The sequence below is a fragment of the Spizellomyces punctatus genome, assembly GCF_000182565.1.
Source record: "Spizellomyces punctatus DAOM BR117 chromosome Unknown supercont1.8, whole genome shotgun sequence".
Taxonomy (NCBI): Eukaryota; Fungi; Chytridiomycota; class Chytridiomycetes; order Spizellomycetales; family Spizellomycetaceae; genus Spizellomyces; species Spizellomyces punctatus.
In genome coordinates, this window is record NW_015971544.1 from 725,773 (window position 1) to 744,963 (window position 19,191).

Consider the following 19,191-nt stretch of genomic DNA (forward strand, 5'->3'; position numbering starts at 1 on the left):
TATAAGTATTATTTCCAACTATGCATCGCAGTCAGTGAACTCACACGACAGTGCATGTTTTGTCAGCCCAGATCACCCCAAACGCGCTAGTAGCGGTCGCCAGTCAAAGTAATCGTGTGGATAGAATATCCGCTTGGGGTGGAAATATCGTTCTTTAATCTTTGGAAGCACCGGATTTTGCTTCATGCTAAGCCAAACCACTGCTGCATAGGGGAATATTTTTGTGGAATTGTGGAATCGCATGACAAGAGGAAGAATTAATATCCCTAACCTATGCTAAGCTAAGGCTTCGAACCACCTAAGTGTGGATATGCTGACATAATCACTATCACTCGGCTCCTGTTTCGCATGTCCTTTCTTGACAAAAGTGGAGAGGCGATGTGGCAATCATTTCTGAAGGTGCTGGCCATCTCGTAGGGGTACTCTCGCTTCCTTTGTAAATCATTTTGTCACCATCCCATGCTTTCCTCACCAGTGCATGCGACCCAGTCACAGAGAAGGCCCAGTCTTGGCGACGTTCTCTCCAACGTTTTCAAGCGACGAGGAAATCATGAGGTTGAAGCTGAACCAGCGAGAGTCGAGTCGGCGTATCCCGCAACCCCAATTCGGCGTGATCGACGACCAAGTTTGAGCTCAGTGACAGGTAAAGAGCCTCGGAGTAATGCAGTTAGCCAAGGTTCCCGCCAAGCGCCTCCAAGGGAGCGGCAAGTTCGACACCGAAGGCATCGTCCCCGTGCACTGGAACCCGACCCGTTGGACCTCCCTGACATGGTCGAAGACTTCCTTGCAATATTGGACGAAGATGAGATAGCACAGGAACCTTATCTGCGAGGTTATTTTACCGCCTTGCTGTCCCGATACGCTCGGTGGCAGGCGCGAGGGCGGTCTAAAGCCGCTTGTTTTGAAGCGGCGTGTTTGGGAGGAGCTCGATATTTAGAAGAGATTGGCAGGGCGCCCTCAGATCGTACAAATGCGCTTGATGCCGCGCTGGCAAGAGCATTAGCAGGTCTCGTTGTGGATGCAGTAGAGCCGGAAATGGCTATGGAGTGGGACGGGCCGGTTCGGGAGAAGGCAGTAGCCATAGTCACTGACGAGTTTCTGGCGAAAGCGCCGCATGAGCGAGTTGCGGGACCAGCCAAACGGAGGGTTACAAAGAGTAAGAGCGGCTACGGTGGCGTTCATAATGTGGCTCTGCATGTTGTTCCAGATTGGGAGAATGACGATGTGCCACCACTGCAGTACGACATGGGCCGACGCGGGAGCGATGCTAGTATGCAAGAGTTCCCGCCAAGAAAAGGAAGTGTCGACAAAGTGCAGAATCTCCGAAGAACCAGCCGGGAAAATGCGCATGACCATGCAAGGTCAGATGGCTTAGAACGGTTATCGCGTGTGCGCAAGTTGAGTCGGGAGGAGACACAAGAAGGCGCGCGCCGCTTGCGCCCTGGTAGCGTGGAAAGAATTGCGAATGGAGAAGAGGGGGAATACTATCCTCGCCGATCCAGCAGCCTGGAACGTGGTCCCGTTACACGGTACCGGAAGGGGAGCATAGATGGCGACCTGCAAACTCCTGGACGTAAGTCGAGCCGTGACGAAACTACCGTGACCTACTTGTCCGATGCAGTGCCCATTCGAAACGTTACGCGACGAGGAAGTAGGGACGAAGGCCCTCCTCCTCCCGCCGTTCGAAGCACAACCAGGAACATACCCTGGGAGCCCATTGCCGAGGATCCCTCATCTTTCAGCGTCGCACCTTCTTCGCCAATTCCCCCACGTCATGACAGTCGGGTTGCCATGAAATTGCAGCAACAGGCACTAAAACCTGGGCAAGTAGCGTCGCCGCAGCAGCGACGAGGATCGGAATCATCCCGTGGTGAATCTTTAGGATGGAACGTTGCGGAGCGAGGGTATGTCCGCAAACGATAGTGACATTCGCGAATCCCAAGTTTTTCCGCATTGTATATTTGAAACATTATTTTGGGAAATCAGACTTTGGTCAAAAGCCAGTATATAGTGTAGAGGTGACAGAAATTGGCACTAGCTACTACACCAGGGAATAAACCAGCGACAACTGGTTCGGAAAAGCCAAGTAATTCCCTCCTTACAACCAACCAACTACTACTAGGCCCAATTACACATGCAATACATTACGGTTGTTCTAACGGGGTAACTAAGTTCACCACACGAGAGAAATCCTACTAAGCCCTTGATTCCGAAATTCTTTAGTCGGAGGATGTTCAGATACTAAGGTAAATGGGAATTAGACTGGGTAATTTGCGCGTGGGAAAAATCATATGGATATACCTGCGATCGTAGCAATATAGTAGTAGCAGCGTTGCAAGGGGTTATGTTGTTGTTGTAGTCGGGTGGGCGAGGTCCTCGGCACCACCACATCTGTATTCTCATGATTTGACCGACAGTCGTGATGAGAAGAATTGCACAGATGCTTCGAGTCGAGGATGGGTAAAGAGGAAAGGGGAAAGAGACAGAAGGTCCCCCTTTTATAGACCTTTGGCATGCGCCTCACCGCAGTTTAAAAAAAAAATTACATGCATGCCACACCAATCTGAGCGATAGAGGGGGTTCTGATTATGCGATATGACTGACCGGATTAATCCGGATAATAATGAGTTCTAGTGCCATTTTCAATCACCTCCACACTATGTATAATGCTAATGGCACACATCTCTAAATACATTCATTCACGCTCTTATTCGTCACCACTTGCCGCCTGTGATATAGTGCCGGGATTATCATACTCAACGTGCTGTAACGATGTTTTTAAATTGCTTTCGCCTCCTTCGGTTCCCCTTGACTGCTCCTCTTGTTCGTAGCCCCCATTAACCTCTGCATCTTGACCGTTCGCATCCCCATTCACAGTCTGTGGCTTTCTAGACTCGTCAGCCTCATCAGAAACCAAATCCTCAATCTCAACATCTGTTGCCTCTAGTCTGTCAGCCTCTGCATCCATCAATGGCAGTGTCTGATAAGACGCATCTGTCTCATCTTGTTCCAGGGCGTTATCGCTCCACCCAAAAGAGGGCCTGGCGTCTGGTGATGGCCATCCCCAGCCGTGCTCAGTGGGCGACCGGGACCCTCTTGCGTCTAAAAACGTATCTCCTCCGTCATTCACAGAAGATTGTCGCTGGCCCCAGTCAAAACCCACAGAAAAAGAAGCCGCAGGGCTTGACTCCCGGATTGGACCAAAAGGCGTACGCTCTGAAGATGGAAGACATGGGCCGTGATCAAGGTACACACCCGGTGTTGTTCTCGCCTTCCGCTCCCGATTAACCGTCTCGGACTCTTCATTATCACTACTAATAGCCGAGCCACCCAGCGACCCGGCGGGTGACACCTGAGGCGAATTGTTGCGCGTCGTTTCGGCTGATGTAGTAATCGGCGAGACCAAGCCCGTTCCAGACGGCTGTGATAAGTGGGTGCCCAGCGGCATAGGAAATGGAGCGGAAGGCGTACGTAAAAAAGAGCTCAACGAAGATTGTTCGGCTCTGGCGGCGGCTGCGGCTGCTTCCGCCGCAGCGGCGCGTTTTTGAACTTCTTCCAGAACTTTGGTAAGATCCGTTTTGTTGCCTTTGTGTCGGCGTTGATAGAAGAGGAGGTACGCCGCAGACGTCTATAATTAAACCAGTTAGAACGGCAGAGACGTACATGTATATAGCACTTACTAACCATAACATCGGATTCGTCAGTTTTGCTGACATGACTGTCATCGAAATGGTACCATTGCGAATCCAAAGCATTTTTGGCGTAGGCAGTATCTGGAATGAACGCATAAGAATCTGTAATTACGGCTGTGCCTCTGTGCTGGCCACTTACAGTGTCCACCTCCCAGCCCCCCATAGTGATTTGACACCGCGAACAAATCGTAGACGAGAGACTCCTCATCGTCAGAATCCGTAGCGGGTTCATACAAATATCCGATCCCTTCGCGTTCTTCGTCGCAGGGTGCGCCTGTCCCCTCTGCCTCCTCCGGTTTGGGCGTCCGGGTTTTCGCATCTTGATACGCAGCTTCTAACTCCTCGTCATCTGCATCGACCAGGGGCTTGTCTAATGATGTATCGATAGTTTCTGAATCGACACGTTCAGACACCTCCATGCGATCCAGTTCCGACGATGCCGAAGCCCGTAAGGAGTCATCAAACTTTTCTGATCGCACTGCAGAGGCTTCAGCTGCCGATTGCGCCAGATTGACACTGGGTTCCCCTACGTCCATTTCGTCCGCAAACACGCCGTCGCTTGTCAGGGCGCTTCCACCTGAACCCACCTCGACATGTTGAGCCCTCGCGGTTTCTGCGGGCTTTTCCTTGTTCTCTTCTGGCAACGATCCACGTGACCGCCATTTGCGGGCAGGCTGTTTGCCAACCACCACCTTGGTGAGGTCAAGACCTTGTATAGGCGCGTCTACATATGAGTCTATTTTATCGCTCATCATACTACGGTATCCGCGCCCGGCATTGGAAAAGCGTTTCAGATGAAATACTAGAATCTAAATAACACGTCGCATTAGGTTTGATCGTTAGCAATTCATGCGCCCAGTTGATTACCTCTGGTACAGTCCAGATATCAAGCTTTTTCTTTGTCGGTCGATGCTCTTTACATTGAGGGCAATACCAACTGTTGTCATCTCCAAGCACCTCTTCTTTCCGATATTCATCAAAACAGTCTTGCAGGGTAATTACTTTCCTTGGTCCGTTACGCTTCGCTTCCCACTCAGCACGCACCGCTTCATTGCCCGGATCTTCGCGCGTCTGATGAGGACAAGTAGATGTAAGTTCCGCAGCCCTTGAGACAATGTATCAACTCATTACCCACCGTGAACGCGTCCTCCCGCAATACGTAACGGGACACCGTGGTTCTCCACTCCATGAACAGTACCGCTTCCGCTTTGAATGAGCGAATGGAACTCAAGCGCAGTTTATCGTCGTCGTCTGAGTCACTCGCAGAGGTTCCTCCAGTTCTCCGTATGGCTTGATGCCCTCTCGAGAGAGATCGAGGACGGCGAACATATGAATGTGTCTGCATCGGATCCGAATCGGATGCCTCATCATCTGCATCTGTCGAGTCTTCGTCATCATTCTGCTTTTGCTGTTGCTCCTTCTTGTACAGCTCTTCCCCATCATATAGTAAAGTTCTTTCTGATTGGTAACTGTTCCACCCGCTCTGATAAAAGTCTATCACGGGCGGGGAGTAACGTTGTGCAGCTTGGGAAACGGACAGGACGAAGAGATCTTTGATGGGCTCACATTTAACATTGGGACTACTCTCGACAAAGCGAATTGAGTTCTCAAAATCAAGTAACACGTCACTGGCACAAGAATCGAAGGATTCCGGGTATTCATCAGGAATGCACCTGAAGTCGTTCATGAAGGACTCTTTTCCCTCTATTCGGCGCATTTGCTGTAATTCTTGAAGTTTCTCATATACATCTTGGATGCGCATCGATCCTTGCTGGAGAAACAGTGGAAATCTCGTATACCTTCGCAAAGTCCTCAGTACTGCCCGATAAAGACGTTCACTCGAAATAGCGTCTAAAAGTTCATCAACTTCTTGTTGTTCTAGTCCTCCACAACGGTTTGGTGTGATGATTGTTCGCATTGTAGCTGGGACGGATACTATCAAGGGAATTCCAAATTGCTCCCGATCAGAACGTGACATATGTGTAGGCTCACGTGTAAAATAAACGGGGATGTGTCTGATGTTCGCCACAGTCCTCTCCGCGTGGGGAACTTCGAAAAGATCCCAGTCAGGAGCTCCCAATTCCACCACATAAACCTCATCCTGGGTACCAATAGAGGTTACGGGTTCTGTATCTTCAAAGATTTTGAAGATTTTGCCCTGGTAGATCTCCACCGCATACACTCCAGTTGTACCGCGGTCCGGATCGTTCCAACCCATTCGGCGTATGACCAGCTCCTTAAGTGTCGCAATCGTCGCATCCTTTGGTAAAATTAGATGCAAGACCCGAGGAATATCATCCTCAATGCTCTTTCCAATCCCCGGTTGCGGCATCGTCCGTACCGATAATATGATTTGTCGATGATCTGGAATTGGGACCGATAAAAACATGTACGGGTCGAAAGTTACTGACCACTTGCCGCAGACGGTACATTCAACGCGACTTTTGTACTGGCCCTGGAAGAGGTCAACGATGACGGAGTCATTCCGCAGACTATATATTTCCCAAGCCTTTGCTGCGATCGCTTCCTCAGGCTGCCCATCCATATCGGGAGCTTCAATATACGGCTTTTTTAAAATACGATTCAGGTCCTCGTGCAAGCCATCAACCAAGAAGCCAAGAAGCTCTTGAGAGTCTTGCTGCGAGTAACCCGAAAACATTGGATTGAACCGGCCGATCGTGCTTTTAAAACCGCGTGGAGCAAAGCTACCAGGTCGATCCGGATCAGGGCGCCATAATTGGAGGATAAGATCGGCATATGCAGCTGCTACTTCTCCCTTCATTCCGAGGGGATTGTCTCGGTTTAGCTCCTTTTCCCACAGCCCTTTCAGAAAATACTTTGTGAGAGGCGGCGTGTTGCTTAAACACTGCAATGCAGAGTTCATAAAGCACGTATTTCCGAGGTTGCTGAGACCCGTTGCTCCCACGGGCAGTCTTGTTCTGGCACGAGTCAGACTGAACCCCGATATCGCCACGTGGGATGTCGTCTTTGTTTGTGGTGCTGGATCTTCACGTGAGACTGGTGACAAAGGTTGATACCCTAGCATAAGAGGCTTTTTATCGGCTTCATCTTTCCCTTCGTCCTCCGCCAAGGGATTATTCAACCTCCTCATTAACCGTTCCCGTTTTGTCTCGGCTTTTATGGGTATGGAGATAGGGGACAGGGCATCTCTGGTGTCCACAGGATCTGCGAGCTCCGGAAGAAGTCCGCTTTCATGAATCTCTGCCCTATTTCAAAAAATCCTGATCAGTCCTATGACAGGATCTTCTCTTCATGTATCAGATCTTTCAGCTTGCCTGGACTTGTCTCCGGTCGCAGATTGCTCTTTATTACCATCGCTTTTGTCTGCATCAGCTCTAAGCGCATTCGTATCCGCCCTCGCATGCGCGTCATCCGCGCCGTTAACCTGCCAAGGAGTCCCGGGTTCCTTTGTTTCCAACTCTGCACGCTGCACTCGATCCACATTTAGCTCCCCAAGAGTCTTGTCTAAATCAGTTACAAGTACTCTTCCTTTCTTTGCGATTAACCATAATCGTGCGTTTGAAGTCTCAACTTGCAGCGGTTTGCATATTTGCTGCAGCGCTTCAGATAACGTCTCACCACGGAAAAGAGCACATCGTTTGATCTCAGATCGGTCTTTGGATGCGTTAATATGGACAATTTCGAGCTGATGAGGATATACGTCTAAAACCCATTTCGATTCGAGTGACTTGGGTTCTTTAAAGGTACGCCGTTGAATTGCATGCCTTTCGTGCACCATCCCGTACCTAAACATAGCACATCAACGACACCGATCAGCTGTTCACTAAGAGTACTTCCGAAATTACCATCTCAACAAGAGCCGCCAGATATCTTCTGATACAGCAACAAAGTCCACCGATTCTCGAAGGTTATCTTGGATTTGAGTGCACGTTTTAGTGGTAAAGAGGGTAGAGTTATTGATTGGGCCTGGAGGCTCGTCGAGGGATCTGCCTTTGTCAGACTCGGATGACACTACGTATTCGCTCCAATTTCGAAACCTGCAGTGATGATCAATATAAATTTGGCAGCCATTACTAGTACATCTATAGGTGATATACCATGGTATTGCAAGCAGGAAATATATGCCCTCGCTCTTTTTTCTAATGCTTTCTTGGATAGCAAGTCTCAAAGAGTTTTGCTCTGACGGGGGCGGTGGCTGCTCCATTGGCTGAACAACCGATATACTGTTGAAGGCTGAGACTGGCGGGATTTTTGGTGAGGCTTCAGACTCAGGGTCATAAATGTCGTTCACTGTCGCAACTCCAGTCCAGTTGCCAATTTGTGCCATTACAGCTCCATTATTCAGCTCTCCGTCGTTCACTACCGACGATGATGGTCGAGACTTCTCAGAATGCTCAGCTATGGTAGGTAGATCCACCTCCATCGGGCCGGCAGCGTGGAACGGAGTTGACGGAACTAGCTCGGGATCTCTGTTATAATTTATTGCAAATTCTTGGAAACCTTGGCTTGGTGTTGGAGTACGGGGAACGTGTGGGCTATGCTTTGGAGGTTCAGGAGAAAGTGCTTCGTTTGCCGGCCGCTTGAGAGTCGTTGCCGGAATGGGAATCGCCTGGGAAACGGAGCACGCTTTGTGGGCAGACGACGACTGCGAAATGGGATGCACCATGTATGGTGTGTCGCGCAAATAATAGTGGACTAGGGGGGTGTACTGACTACGGGCCCATGCGCGACAAACTCCAGGCCGCTAAGAAACCCACCGATGAGAAAACCAAAAGAGCTTCCCAAACTCCTACAAGTCAATCGTGTAGTCCTTCGTTTGTCATTGCATAGTCACGTGCCATGGAAGGTATTGCACTGGCACCATAGTTTTGTGTATTGTTTATTACGATGATCGATCATGCATTTGCCTATCCATGTGGCAATTTGCACTCATGCTTTCATCTTGTAGGGCAGGGTCAAAGATGTTCCTTTCAAATCTGGTCCTCATGAAAGGTTAAAGAACACGAGTTGCTTTCAGTATGTCATCGACTATCAAAAATGGGGACATTTGGACAGACATGGTATCAAAACTCGCAAAAACATACATCATGGCAGGCGAGAGTAAGTTGCCAAAAAGCAAATGCAAAATGCCACTTGCATCATCGGACTCGATGCTGAAAACGTTCGGGAAACTTCTGGAGGACGCGCGTGTCACTGGGCCGTCCCAGTGGTGGCACTGCGAGTCCCAGGGCACAAAAAGCTTTGCTTCCCCCAATCTGATCTCTTCTGTAAGATCTTCCCCCTTCTCCTCGATTGCTTTCTCACGCCGCGGAACATGATGGCCACGTAAGTGTTTTGACTTGCTGGTGACCTGAGAGGATCTGACAAGCGGTTCTTCGCTGTTTGGGGCACATCCTGATCTTGTCGTTTTTTCGCTCATCGTGCATTGTCATCTAGAGACAAAGCTCTTGCACCAGAGGTCCTTTGGGCTCAAAGAGCTGACGAACTATTCGTTACCATCAACCTCAGCGATGTCGAAGATCCGAAAATTGACGTAACCCCTTCCAGTTTGAAGTTTGCCGGAAAGGCACGGGGAAATCAATACGCTGTGACCATAGACTTTTACAAAGAGGTCGACCCTGAGGTACGTTTATACTATTCTTTAGGTGCCAAATACATATATACACAATATTGACTTTGTCTAAACTGGCAGACGTCAAAGCAAAGCATCACTGCGCGAAACCTGTCGTTTGTTCTTGCCAAAAAAGAGAAAGGACAAGAGTACTGGCCTCGCCTTACTAAAGAGAAGGGCAAACTTCACTGGCTCAAGACTGACTTCTCCAAATGGAAGGATGAGGATGAAGATGATGAACCTGTACAAGCCGGATTTGAGGGAATGGATTTCTCCCAATTCCAAGGAATGGGTGGTATGGGCGGTATGAGCGGTATGGGTGGTCTGGGTGGTCTGGGTGGTCTGGGTGGTATGGGTGGTATGGATTTCGGAGCTGGTGGAATGGATTTTGGCTCTGTAAGTACTTCCGTAGATTCTGAACATTTAGGATCGGCGTTCTCATTTGTTTCACATTGCTAGGACGAAAAGGATTCCGATGACGAGGACGATGAAGGTATGGACGTTCTTGAACTGTCATTGCCGACAAGTAATAAAAGCGTACTGACATTACCGTGCAGATATGCCTGATCTGGAGGTTGCCCAAGACAAGACTGAGGACAGCGCTTGAGCGTTTGTGTTGTTTTTACCTGATTACGTGTACAGGGAATATGCACTTTTGTTTGGATGCCTATGGAGAACGCGCGTGATGTTATATAGTGTATTACGGAAAACCATTCCGCATTCTGCAATAGATCACACTGCCCATGACAAACAAGAATTCATGACCTGCAACCATCTAAAGCAGCTCAGCTGTTGTCACCGTTCTTGTAGATTGTTGTGATGCTTCCTACTATCACGCGCGATGCCATTTCCCTGCCGCATCCCATCCTTCATCCCTCACCATTTGGCAACAACAGTGGATGCGCTGGCATGTCGACCACACAGAGCTTCACAGGACATGTGGATCCTGATAGAATACCAATTTTCATAAACAGCCTACCAGATCGAGAACGGCGCATTCACAAAGCTCGACGAGCACCTGCCCCGTCAACGGCTCCTCCGGGCGGTCCAAGTAGCTTTCCCACTAGCGATGGCAATACGAGATCTAATTTGGGGAAGGTAGGAGGGTTAGTGACGTCTGGCATGGGTTCCCGGAAGGTCTCCTTTCACGCAGGGGTGGGAGGATCTGCAAAGGCTGGGGAACAGCGAAAGCGGGCGAGGAAGGTAATATGCAGCGTATGTCAACCTATCATTGATCTTCAAATTCATTCCTTGTTTGGCGATGTTATTCAGGTTGTTCAATCAACACTGTCAGTTGCGGATTACCATGTTTTACCCATGACTTCTTTGCAAAGCTCCTTGCAACCAGCGACAACTCCACTCTCCCCACCCCGTCGTCACTTTCAGCGTAAGCAAGGGAGTACCATAAGGTCGGACACCTTGGAAGAGCTTCGACCCAGCTCCAATGTTGTCCTGAGTCCGCGGAAGAAGCCAAAGATTGGAGACTCTGCCTCCACTGGTCCTCCCGGGGAGTATTCGCGGCCCAGACAAGTGGATCGTTATTCAGCAACTAGCGGCTTCAACGATGGCAGCACGATCCGAGACGGAGCTGCCGTTCAACCAGCGATTAAGCAGAAACCTTACAATCCCGAAGAAGTCCGCGAGTACATGAAGCAAAAGCGGAAGCAGAGGAAGAAGAAAAAAGGATTAGATATAGAGGAGGTGCCGCAAGAGCATCATCATATGAGAATGAAGCCATACGACGCCGAGAAGGTGCGGGCGTACATGCAGCAAAAGTTACTACAGCGGGATCTAGAAGAAAAAGCCAAAAGGCACGCACACAAAGAAAAGGCCAAGAAGACCGCAGACATGCTCGACAAGCTTGATCTGTATCGTCGACAACAAAGGGAGATTCTTAGAAGGAAGGTAGAGACCGACACGAAGCGTGGATTTACCTTCAAGGCAACAGTACATACAGAGTCTGGGGATGGGATGGCAGACAGCGGGTCAAAAGACTACCCAGATTCCCAAGACATTGCTGCAGATTTGAATGAGCGGCTAAACCATGATGTCGACCAGCGCAAGGACGCCGGAATCATTCATATGGAGACTGATGAGGCTGAGGTACAGAAGCGTGCCCTCAAGCGCGTTCGCTCAAATGCAAAAGACGTCACTGCAATAGCCCCCCTTCACCGTTCACTCTCAGCACCTATACATAAGGAAATTGAAACCGAACTCGCACAGCCTGATCAGCACAATACTCCACGACAGGCGTGGCTCCCTCAGCCTAACACATCACCAAGGACGACTAGTCATCCAACACCATCTCAGCGAACTCAACCCAATGGCACGTTTCAGAGACTTCAAGCGCTAATGGTCACAGCTGAAGCATTACATCAACGTATTATCCGAACCCTGCCCAACACTGACGATGATACTTCCGTAACTGAAAGTTGTGCAGACCAGTCGTCAATGGATTGGACAAAAGAAGACGTGGCTCCTAGTTCGAGGCAGACGGATCGAATTCGAAACAAGACCGACCAGCATGTCCAGACTTTGCCCAACACTGACGATGATATTCCCGTAACTGAAAGCTATGCAGGCCAGCTGTCAATGGATTTGACAAAAGAAGACGTGGCCCTTGGTCCAAGGCAGACCGAACCAATCCGAAACAAGACCCACCAGCATGTGCAGACCCTGCCCAACACTGACGATGATATTTCCGTAACTGAAAGCTGTGCAGACCAGCCGCTAAGGGATTTGACAAAAGGACACGTGGCTCCTAGTCTAAGGCAGACCGAATCAATCCGAAACAAGACCCACCAGCACGTTGAGCCGCTTCCGCCATTAGGTGATCTGGAGTCTCCACCAATAGGGGACAAGTATAGCGTGATAAATATCTTTACAAGGAAATTTACCATTGCTACCCTCGTTGCCCCTCATGATGCTAACGAGATGGAGGCGACCTGCGATGACGAGGTCATTGGGGGAGACATCATTGATGGTAGTGCTAGCGGTGACCAGCCATCAGAAGATTTGGACCCTGATAGTCATGATTCGGAACAGAAGGACTCTCAGTCTCACGACCCTGATCGTCATGGTTCGGAACAGAGGAACATTCAGTCTCACGAGCCCGATAGTCATGATTCGGAACAGAAGGACACTCAGTCTCACATTGAAAGCGCTTATGAGTTGTCCAAACGTGATAACAATCCAGAGATCATTCCAGCTGATGGCCGTAAGGAGTCCTCGGAAAGATTTGAATCCCTTCGAGACACAAGCGTCAGCGGACCATCCACCAGTAATCGCATGAACGAAGATATGTCACCTTCGCAATTTAGCGATACCACAGATTCATCCGCTGTCTCAAGCGAATACTCAACCTCCAGATCGCAAATGAGCTACAGTTCATTTAACTCTCGCCGACACAGCCAGCCGCCTCGAACCGGCCGCCGGAACTATCATCGTGCTCCTCGGCGGCACGGAAGCACACGAGATGAGCTATTGTGTCCCTCTAGGCGATTATCACCACACTCGTTGTCCAGAAAATTGATGGCGGAGATCAACTTGCTAGAAGCTATTGAAGAGTCTCGGATTCAGCTCGCCGAACTTGAGACAACTGGTCGAACTGCTTTTGCGCAGAGTGAAGCTGTAACTTTGACACAAATCTTGGCCGAACGACAAAGGAAACATGACCGTGATTTGGAGGAGGCCAAGTACGAGAGGGAGCTGAAGGAGGCACAAATGGATTTAGGTGCACATGGCGTAGCAGAGACAGGGAGTCAAGCGGAGAACCAAAGAAATGATATGTATGACGAGGACTTTGAGGAGTTGTCTGACTTATTGTCTGTTGGAAGCGGCACCGCGGAGCCTTCTGGGAAGGCAAAGGACTTGGAAGACTTGTCTGACTTTTTATCTGTTGGAGGCGGCACCGCGGAGCCTTCTGGGAAGGCAAAGGACTTGGAAGACTTGTCTGACTTTTTATCTGTTGGAGGCGGCACCGCGAAACCTTCTGGGAAGGGAAAGGACTTGGAGGACTTGGAGGACTTGTCTGACTTTTTATCTGTTGGAGGCGGCACCGCGAAACCTTCTGGGAAGGCAAAGGACTTGGAGGACTTGGAGGACTTTTTATCTGTTGGAGGCGGCACCGCGAAACCTTCTGGGAAGGGAAAAGAATTGGAGGACTTGTCTGACTTTTTATATGTTGGAGGCGGCACCGCGAAACCTTCTGGGAAGGGAAAAGAATTGGAGGACTTGTCTGACTTTTTATCTGTTGGAGGCGGCACCGCGAAACCTTCTGGGAAGGCAAAGGACTTGGAGGACTTGTCTGACTTTTTATCTGTTGGAGGTGGCACCGTGGAAGCTTCTGGGGACGATATTCCTGAAGATTTGCCACCGGAACCTGACTCTCCCGTCTCTACCGTTTCTGACCATGTGGTCCCGGCCGATTTGCCTCGCTATCTCTCTATTGCCGAATTGCAAACTCGGGAACAAGCAGCTGCTGCTGCAGATGCATCTGGAGTTAGTTTGGAAGAACACGCGTATGACAGTGACTCCTTTGTCCCTATTGTGGAGTCCAACGCTGTACACAAGGCGCCTGAGGACGGTCCAGATATCGTGGAAGAAGTCCAATCTCAGTACGATAACGACTCGTTCGCTTCATCTGTGGAGCACAGTGATTTACATAAGAGAGAACTGGTCGCTGAGGACAATCCATGCGGTGAGCTGGCTCGTCGCATAGAGCTTCTTCGGCGACAGATTGCTGAACGGAAACGAAAAGCCAAACTTTTATATCAAGAGAAGCTTCAAAAGCAGCAAACTGTGAGACAGCGGATGAGGGAGACGGAAATGAAGTTGAAGCAACAGTTAGAGGTACGGGGTTTCGGACGACTATACGTGCGCTTTTCAATGAAATCCAATTCATCTTCCTTTGCAGGCGATCAATTCCATCATTTATCGAACTGAAGCGGAGATTGTGACGATTGGCATGGGGGTGGAACTGGATGTCGAGAGTTATACGTCTTTGTCAGCTGCTTCTATTGCCCGACAGTCTGTACCTCTCGAGCAACGAGAACAAGCGGCGGCTGCTGCAGATGCATCTGGAGTTAGTTTGGAAGAACAAGCGTATGATAGTGACTCCTTTGTCCCTATTGTGGAGTCCAACGATGTACATAAGGACGGTGCAGATATCGTGGAAGAAGTCCAATCTCAGTACGATAACGACTCGTTTGCTTCATCTGTGGAGCACAGTGATTTACATAAGAAAGAACTGGTCGCTGTGGAGTCCAACGATGTACACAAGGCGCCTGAGGACAGTTCAGATATCGTGGAGGAAGTCCAATCTCAGTACGATAACGACTCGTTTGCTTCATCTGTGGAGCCCAGTGATTCACATAAGGGAGAACTGGTCGCTGAGGACAATCCGGCTGCCATGGATGACATCCAAAATGAATACGATAGCGACTCATTTGTCCCTATTGTGGAGTCCAACGATGTACATAAGGACGGTGCAGATATCGTGGAAGAAGTCCAATCTGAGTACGATAACGACTCGTTTGCTTCATCTGTGGAGCACAGTGATTCACATAAGGGAGAACTGGTCGCTGAGGACAATCCGGCTGCCATGGATGACATCCAAAATGAATACGATAGCGACTCATTTGTCCCTGTTGTCGAGTCTACCGATTTGCACAAGGCGCCTGAGGACGGTCCAGATATTGTGGAAGTCCAATCTCAGTACGATAACGGCTCCTTTGCTTCATCTGTAGAGCACAGTGATTTACATAAGGGAGAACTGGTCGCTGAGGACAATCCGGCTGCTAAGGATGAAGTCCAAAATGAATACGATAGCGACTCATTTGTCCCTATTGTGGAGTCCAACGATGTACATAAGGACGGTGCAGATATCGTGGAAGAAGTCCAATCTGAGTACGATAACGGCTCGTTTGCTTCATCTGTGGAGCATAGTGATTTACATAAGAGAGAAATGGTCGCTGACGACGGTTCAGCTGCGGTGGAAGAAGTAGATGAGGACGACAAGAACCGGTTTGTTTCGTTTGTGGAGCCCAGCGATTTATGCAAGGGCGCTGAGGACCATCCGGCTGCCATGGAAGAAGTCCAAGATGAGTACGATAGCGAGTCATTTGTCCCTGTTGTCGAGTCTCCCGATGTGCGCGTGGGAGAAATGTCCGTTGAGGACAATCCCACTGCGATAGAAGAAGTCCAAGATGAGTACGATAGCGACTCATTTGTCCCTGCTGTCGAGTCTACCGATTTGCGCGTGGGAGGAGAAATGTCTGCTGAGGACAATTCCAATCCCACTGCGATAGAAGAAGTCCAAGATGAACACGATAGCTCATTTGTCCCTGTTGTCGAGTCTACCGATTTGCCCGTGGGAGAAATGTGCGCTGAGGACAATCCCGCTGCGATAGAACAAGTCCAAGATGCATACGATAGCGACTCATTTGAGCCTGTTGTCGAGTCTACCGATTTGCGCGTGGGAGAAGTGTCCGCTGAGGACAATCCCACTGCGATAGAACAAGTCCAAGATGAAGACGATAGCGACTCCTTTGTCCCTGTGGTCGACTCTGTAGATTTACACAAGGAAGAGCAAGACGCGATTCTAGAGCAGGTGGATCAAGATGTGAAGCTCGATGTAGATTTATCCGCTAAAGGATTGGAGACATCCGTGGACCCTTCTGCAGAGGAGGATATCGTTGACCAGCTTTTGGCGGACTTGTTGGACGACGCCATCAAAGGTGCGTTGGTCATTTGTGTTGTTCTCGTTTGCGTTTCGTAGTGCTGACACACACCAATCTTTAGTCATGAAAAGTGTTGAAAAACAGGGCGCCAAGGACGGTGCTGCACCTGTCGAGCAGCAGCAAAGTCCCCTTCCTGGTCCATCACCTAGGAACTCGGACATCTACCCCATCTCGACTGATACAACAACCGAGCAAATCGCCAACCTCATTTTCGACGACAGTCTTTTCAGAAGCCGTGACGACTATGCATATGGTCAAACCTCACCACCGCAAGCCCGAAGCCCCTATTCCACCACCCCGTCAGGCATCCCTACCACCTCCCACCCACCCTCCACTCTCTGGCTCGGCCCTCTCTGCCCAATTTGTCCACGCCATGCTCGAAACCCATCTCCCACCCCCCGACACCCCCTCCGGACACTACACCCATGCCCCGCAATTACCCCCCACAACCCTCGACTCTATGCAAGTTGAAAAACGCGGTGACTACATTCTGAACCGCTATGCCCTCCTCTTTGATGCCACCAATGAAGCCCTATCCACTCTCTTTACGCAACCATCTAGTCGACTTGTACGTTCTCGTCCCTTGTCCCGTGCACAAGTCATTGAACGCACCGTGGAGATGGTACGAGGATGGAAAGCCTACTCGGAAACTCATGGCGAGAATTTGGATGCGTTGTTGATTGCTGAAGTCAAGCAAGCTGAAAAGGCTTGGAAGGAGATGCAAGGTTGGGAACGTCTTGTTGGTGAAAAGGTTTTTGAGAGAGTTTGGGAGGAGTGTTTGGTGGATACTGTTGGGGTTGTTAAAAGGGTTTGTGATGGGAAGGAAGAGAGGATGAAGAGTGGAATGTAAATGTTCATGTACCGTGATTTGGTGTTTTTTTGGTGGAGTGGGTTTTTTTTTCTCTCTTGTGAGTAACAAGATGTGAACAATTGTGCAGGAACGAGTTTTTTTAAAATATTAATGATTTGTTTTAATAAAGTAATATACATATGTGTGTGATTGGACCAAGTGTGAACCACACACAAAAGGTTTTTGGGTAAATGTTTCCTTTTGTCGGGTGAGAGAATGTGAAGCTATATAAAAACATGGTACTAGTTTGATTGCGATTTTTTTAATGTTTCTGCCCACTGCACAGGAGAGGGGGTAACCGACAAAGATTGAAAAAACGACCAGTTTGCAGAACGGAAAGCATGTTTGTTTTGGCATCAACCTCCTCGACATTCTAGTAAGTGGATAAGACATTATCAAGTTACCCTCAACCATCAAAGTTTGGGCACACGTCGCAAATCCGGCAAAGGCACCCACTGCACCAAAAAACCATATCCCAAAAAACAAATGTCTCTACTCACCACAAGTCCCAAAAAGGACGTGAGTGACAACCAGAGCTATAACTGTAGGTGGTTAAAAGAAAAAAAAAAGCAGCGCCTGTTTTCCAGCGTCGGCGACAGGGTTTGAACCTGTGCGGGCAGAGCCCATTGGATTTCAAGTCCAACGCCTTAACCACTCGGCCACACCGACTTTTGACACGATAAATGAGCATAATAATTGATATTCATATTGCTGCCCATATCTGGAAGATAGGTACTCGATAGGGAAGTATTTCGAGAGTTTAAACAGTCTGGTATGTGAAAAGAAATGAGATACGGTGTATTATGAGAGTCGATATAGTCCAGGTATAAAGGTATGGTCAAGTAGATATCAAGAGCATTCAACGAATGGTCCATATAATGCAAAACACTCGTATCCAAAATTCGAAAAAACATAAAAAAGAACCACTAGTTTTTTACAAGATAATAATTTACTTTCTATAATACATAGCGCTTTTTCTTTTTTTTTTTCTCGTCGACTACGGAAAGTATTTACATACATGCTTGTATCCATCTTTTTCTTTTTCTTTTTTTTTTTTCTTTAAATATAACGCACAAGATTCACAGTAGGTTTGTTAGAGGGGGTATGGGGGTGTGGTATCGCAACATACAAAAATGTATGCACATAAATGCACACACACACACAAAAAATCCAAAAAAAAAAGAAATAAAGAAAAAAAACAGGGTTTTGTTTCCACTGATGCAGTGTGTGTTGCTGTTCGTACTTTTCATTCGACGAAAACCGCTCTCGTTTCCCCCTTCCCGCACTCAAACTGATACAAAACACACAAGAGCGGGGAGGGTTGTTCAAAGGGTAATGACACATCTTCAAATACTTGCATAACGCTAAGGTTATCAATGGCGATCATGCGTTCAACGTCCATGCGTAGGCATTGGAATCCGGCTAAAAAGGCCGAAAAGAATTGTTTGACGAAATCAAAGTGGTATAAATGGCGTTGTGGTGTTGTTGTTGTTGTTGGGGTAGTGGTAGGGGAAGCGGGGAGAGGGTATTGGACTTGTTTGGTTTCGAGGATCCGTTGACCGAAATGGTAGACTGTTGTTGTGCATTCTAGGGTTTTGGCACGGGTGGATTCAAAGACGCTGATATTGCGGAAATCGCCTGTCGTAAGATGGTGGAGATTAAGATGGATCTACACGAGAAGAAAGATAAGTCATCAACACACAGAGTATGACCGCAACAGTCTTCCAAGAATAAGGAAACATACCTTGACCAACATCACATCCCCCCCTTTCTCACACATTTCACCAACCCTCGGAAACCGATCCCGACACACACTCGAAACAGGCACACTCTCACACGCAGATTCCAACCTCGAGAACCGCGCAAGGGAATGCCGTTCAAGTTCTTTATCACCCAGCACATCAAGGTACAAATAAAAATAGGAAAAGAGTAATTTCTCGGGAAATGGTGTCGGCTGGCTTCTTGCGAGGGATTTGAGGAGGAGGCTTTGAGAGGTTTCTTCTACGGGGGTTGGGTACGGGGATTCATCTTTGGCTTTAAGGATTTCTTGTTCACGGGCGAGGAGGGCTTGCTGTTAAAAAGAAAAATGGAATATTGAGTACCAGAGGAAATGGAACTGAACAAAAAAAAAACGTAATTGTAATGATGGGTACCATTTTAAGACGCCCAAGACTAGGGCCTGTCGTAACCATTTGTTTCTTTGTCCGTCTCGTATCCGTCGTAATCACCAACGGACGATCGCCTACATGACACAAACAATCATTATCAATACAAGAAATGCAACATTTAACAGGTCTTTTTTGCAATATACATACC

General features: G+C 48.6%; 5 protein-coding genes and 1 non-coding gene across 6 annotated transcripts; 3 read left to right on the plus strand and 3 right to left on the minus strand.

The window, feature by feature from the left end:
• The first annotated feature begins 373 nt into the window (after positions 1-373).
• On the plus strand, positions 374-2,339 carry SPPG_05121 (uncharacterized protein). Its single transcript, XM_016753349.1, has one exon. It carries the CDS (start codon positions 460-462, stop codon positions 1,921-1,923), a length of 1,464 nt encoding a protein of 487 aa, XP_016607781.1. The 5' UTR covers positions 374-459; the 3' UTR covers positions 1,924-2,339.
• Positions 2,340-2,568: 229 nt separating this feature from the next.
• Positions 2,569-8,826, minus strand: SPPG_05122 (uncharacterized protein). Its single transcript, XM_016753350.1, has 8 exons — positions 7,772-8,826; positions 7,520-7,711; positions 6,989-7,459; positions 4,828-6,919; positions 4,560-4,763; positions 3,832-4,501; positions 3,685-3,773; positions 2,569-3,628 (listed from the first exon to the last, which is right to left on the minus strand). Exons 1-8 carry the CDS (start codon positions 8,338-8,340, stop codon positions 2,708-2,710), a joined length of 5,208 nt encoding a protein of 1,735 aa, XP_016607782.1. The 5' UTR covers positions 8,341-8,826; the 3' UTR covers positions 2,569-2,707.
• SPPG_05123 (Hsp90 cochaperone SBA1) lies at positions 8,794-9,892 on the plus strand (the record flags this gene model as incomplete). Its single annotated transcript, XM_016753351.1, has 5 exons — positions 8,794-8,999; positions 9,111-9,297; positions 9,367-9,681; positions 9,745-9,778; positions 9,843-9,892. 5 exons carry the CDS (start codon positions 8,794-8,796, stop codon positions 9,890-9,892), a joined length of 792 nt encoding a protein of 263 aa, XP_016607783.1.
• A 302-nt stretch (positions 9,893-10,194) lies between these two features.
• On the plus strand, positions 10,195-17,020 carry SPPG_05124 (uncharacterized protein; the record flags this gene model as incomplete). Its single annotated transcript, XM_016753352.1, has 3 exons — positions 10,195-14,136; positions 14,201-16,022; positions 16,087-17,020. 3 exons carry the CDS (start codon positions 10,195-10,197, stop codon positions 16,494-16,496), a joined length of 6,174 nt encoding a protein of 2,057 aa, XP_016607784.1. The 3' UTR covers positions 16,497-17,020.
• A 442-nt stretch (positions 17,021-17,462) lies between these two features.
• SPPG_10104 lies at positions 17,463-17,544 on the minus strand. Its single transcript has one exon. It is a non-coding gene; the product is annotated as a tRNA-Ser (tRNA).
• Positions 17,545-17,802: 258 nt separating this feature from the next.
• On the minus strand, positions 17,803-19,118 carry SPPG_05125 (uncharacterized protein). Its single transcript, XM_016753353.1, has 3 exons — positions 19,029-19,118; positions 18,620-18,946; positions 17,803-18,544 (listed from the first exon to the last, which is right to left on the minus strand). Exons 1-3 carry the CDS (start codon positions 19,065-19,067, stop codon positions 18,122-18,124), a joined length of 789 nt encoding a protein of 262 aa, XP_016607785.1. The 5' UTR covers positions 19,068-19,118; the 3' UTR covers positions 17,803-18,121.
• Between the last annotated feature and the right edge of the window lie 73 nt (positions 19,119-19,191).

Bases quoted from the DNA above. Each gene is read 5' to 3' on its own strand.
- SPPG_05122 (XM_016753350.1), bottom strand. From the start codon at position 8,340: ATGGTGCATCCCATTTCGCAGTCGTCGTCTGCCCACAAAGCGTGCTCC. The intron at 4,502-4,559 runs GTAATCAACTGG...CGTGTTATTTAG, and splicing joins ATATCTGGACTGTACCAGAG to ATTCTAGTATTTCATCTGAA. The intron at 3,629-3,684 runs GTTAGTAAGTGC...GTTTAATTATAG, and splicing joins CTGACGAATCCGATGTTATG to ACGTCTGCGGCGTACCTCCT.
- SPPG_05121 (XM_016753349.1), top strand. From the start codon at position 460: ATGCTTTCCTCACCAGTGCATGCGACCCAGTCACAGAGAAGGCCCAGT.
- SPPG_05125 (XM_016753353.1), bottom strand. From the start codon at position 19,067: ATGGTTACGACAGGCCCTAGTCTTGGGCGTCTTAAAATG. The intron at 18,947-19,028 runs GTACCCATCATT...TCTTTTTAACAG, and splicing joins GTCTTGGGCGTCTTAAAATG to CAAGCCCTCCTCGCCCGTGA. The intron at 18,545-18,619 runs GTATGTTTCCTT...CTTCTCGTGTAG, and splicing joins GGGATGTGATGTTGGTCAAG to ATCCATCTTAATCTCCACCA.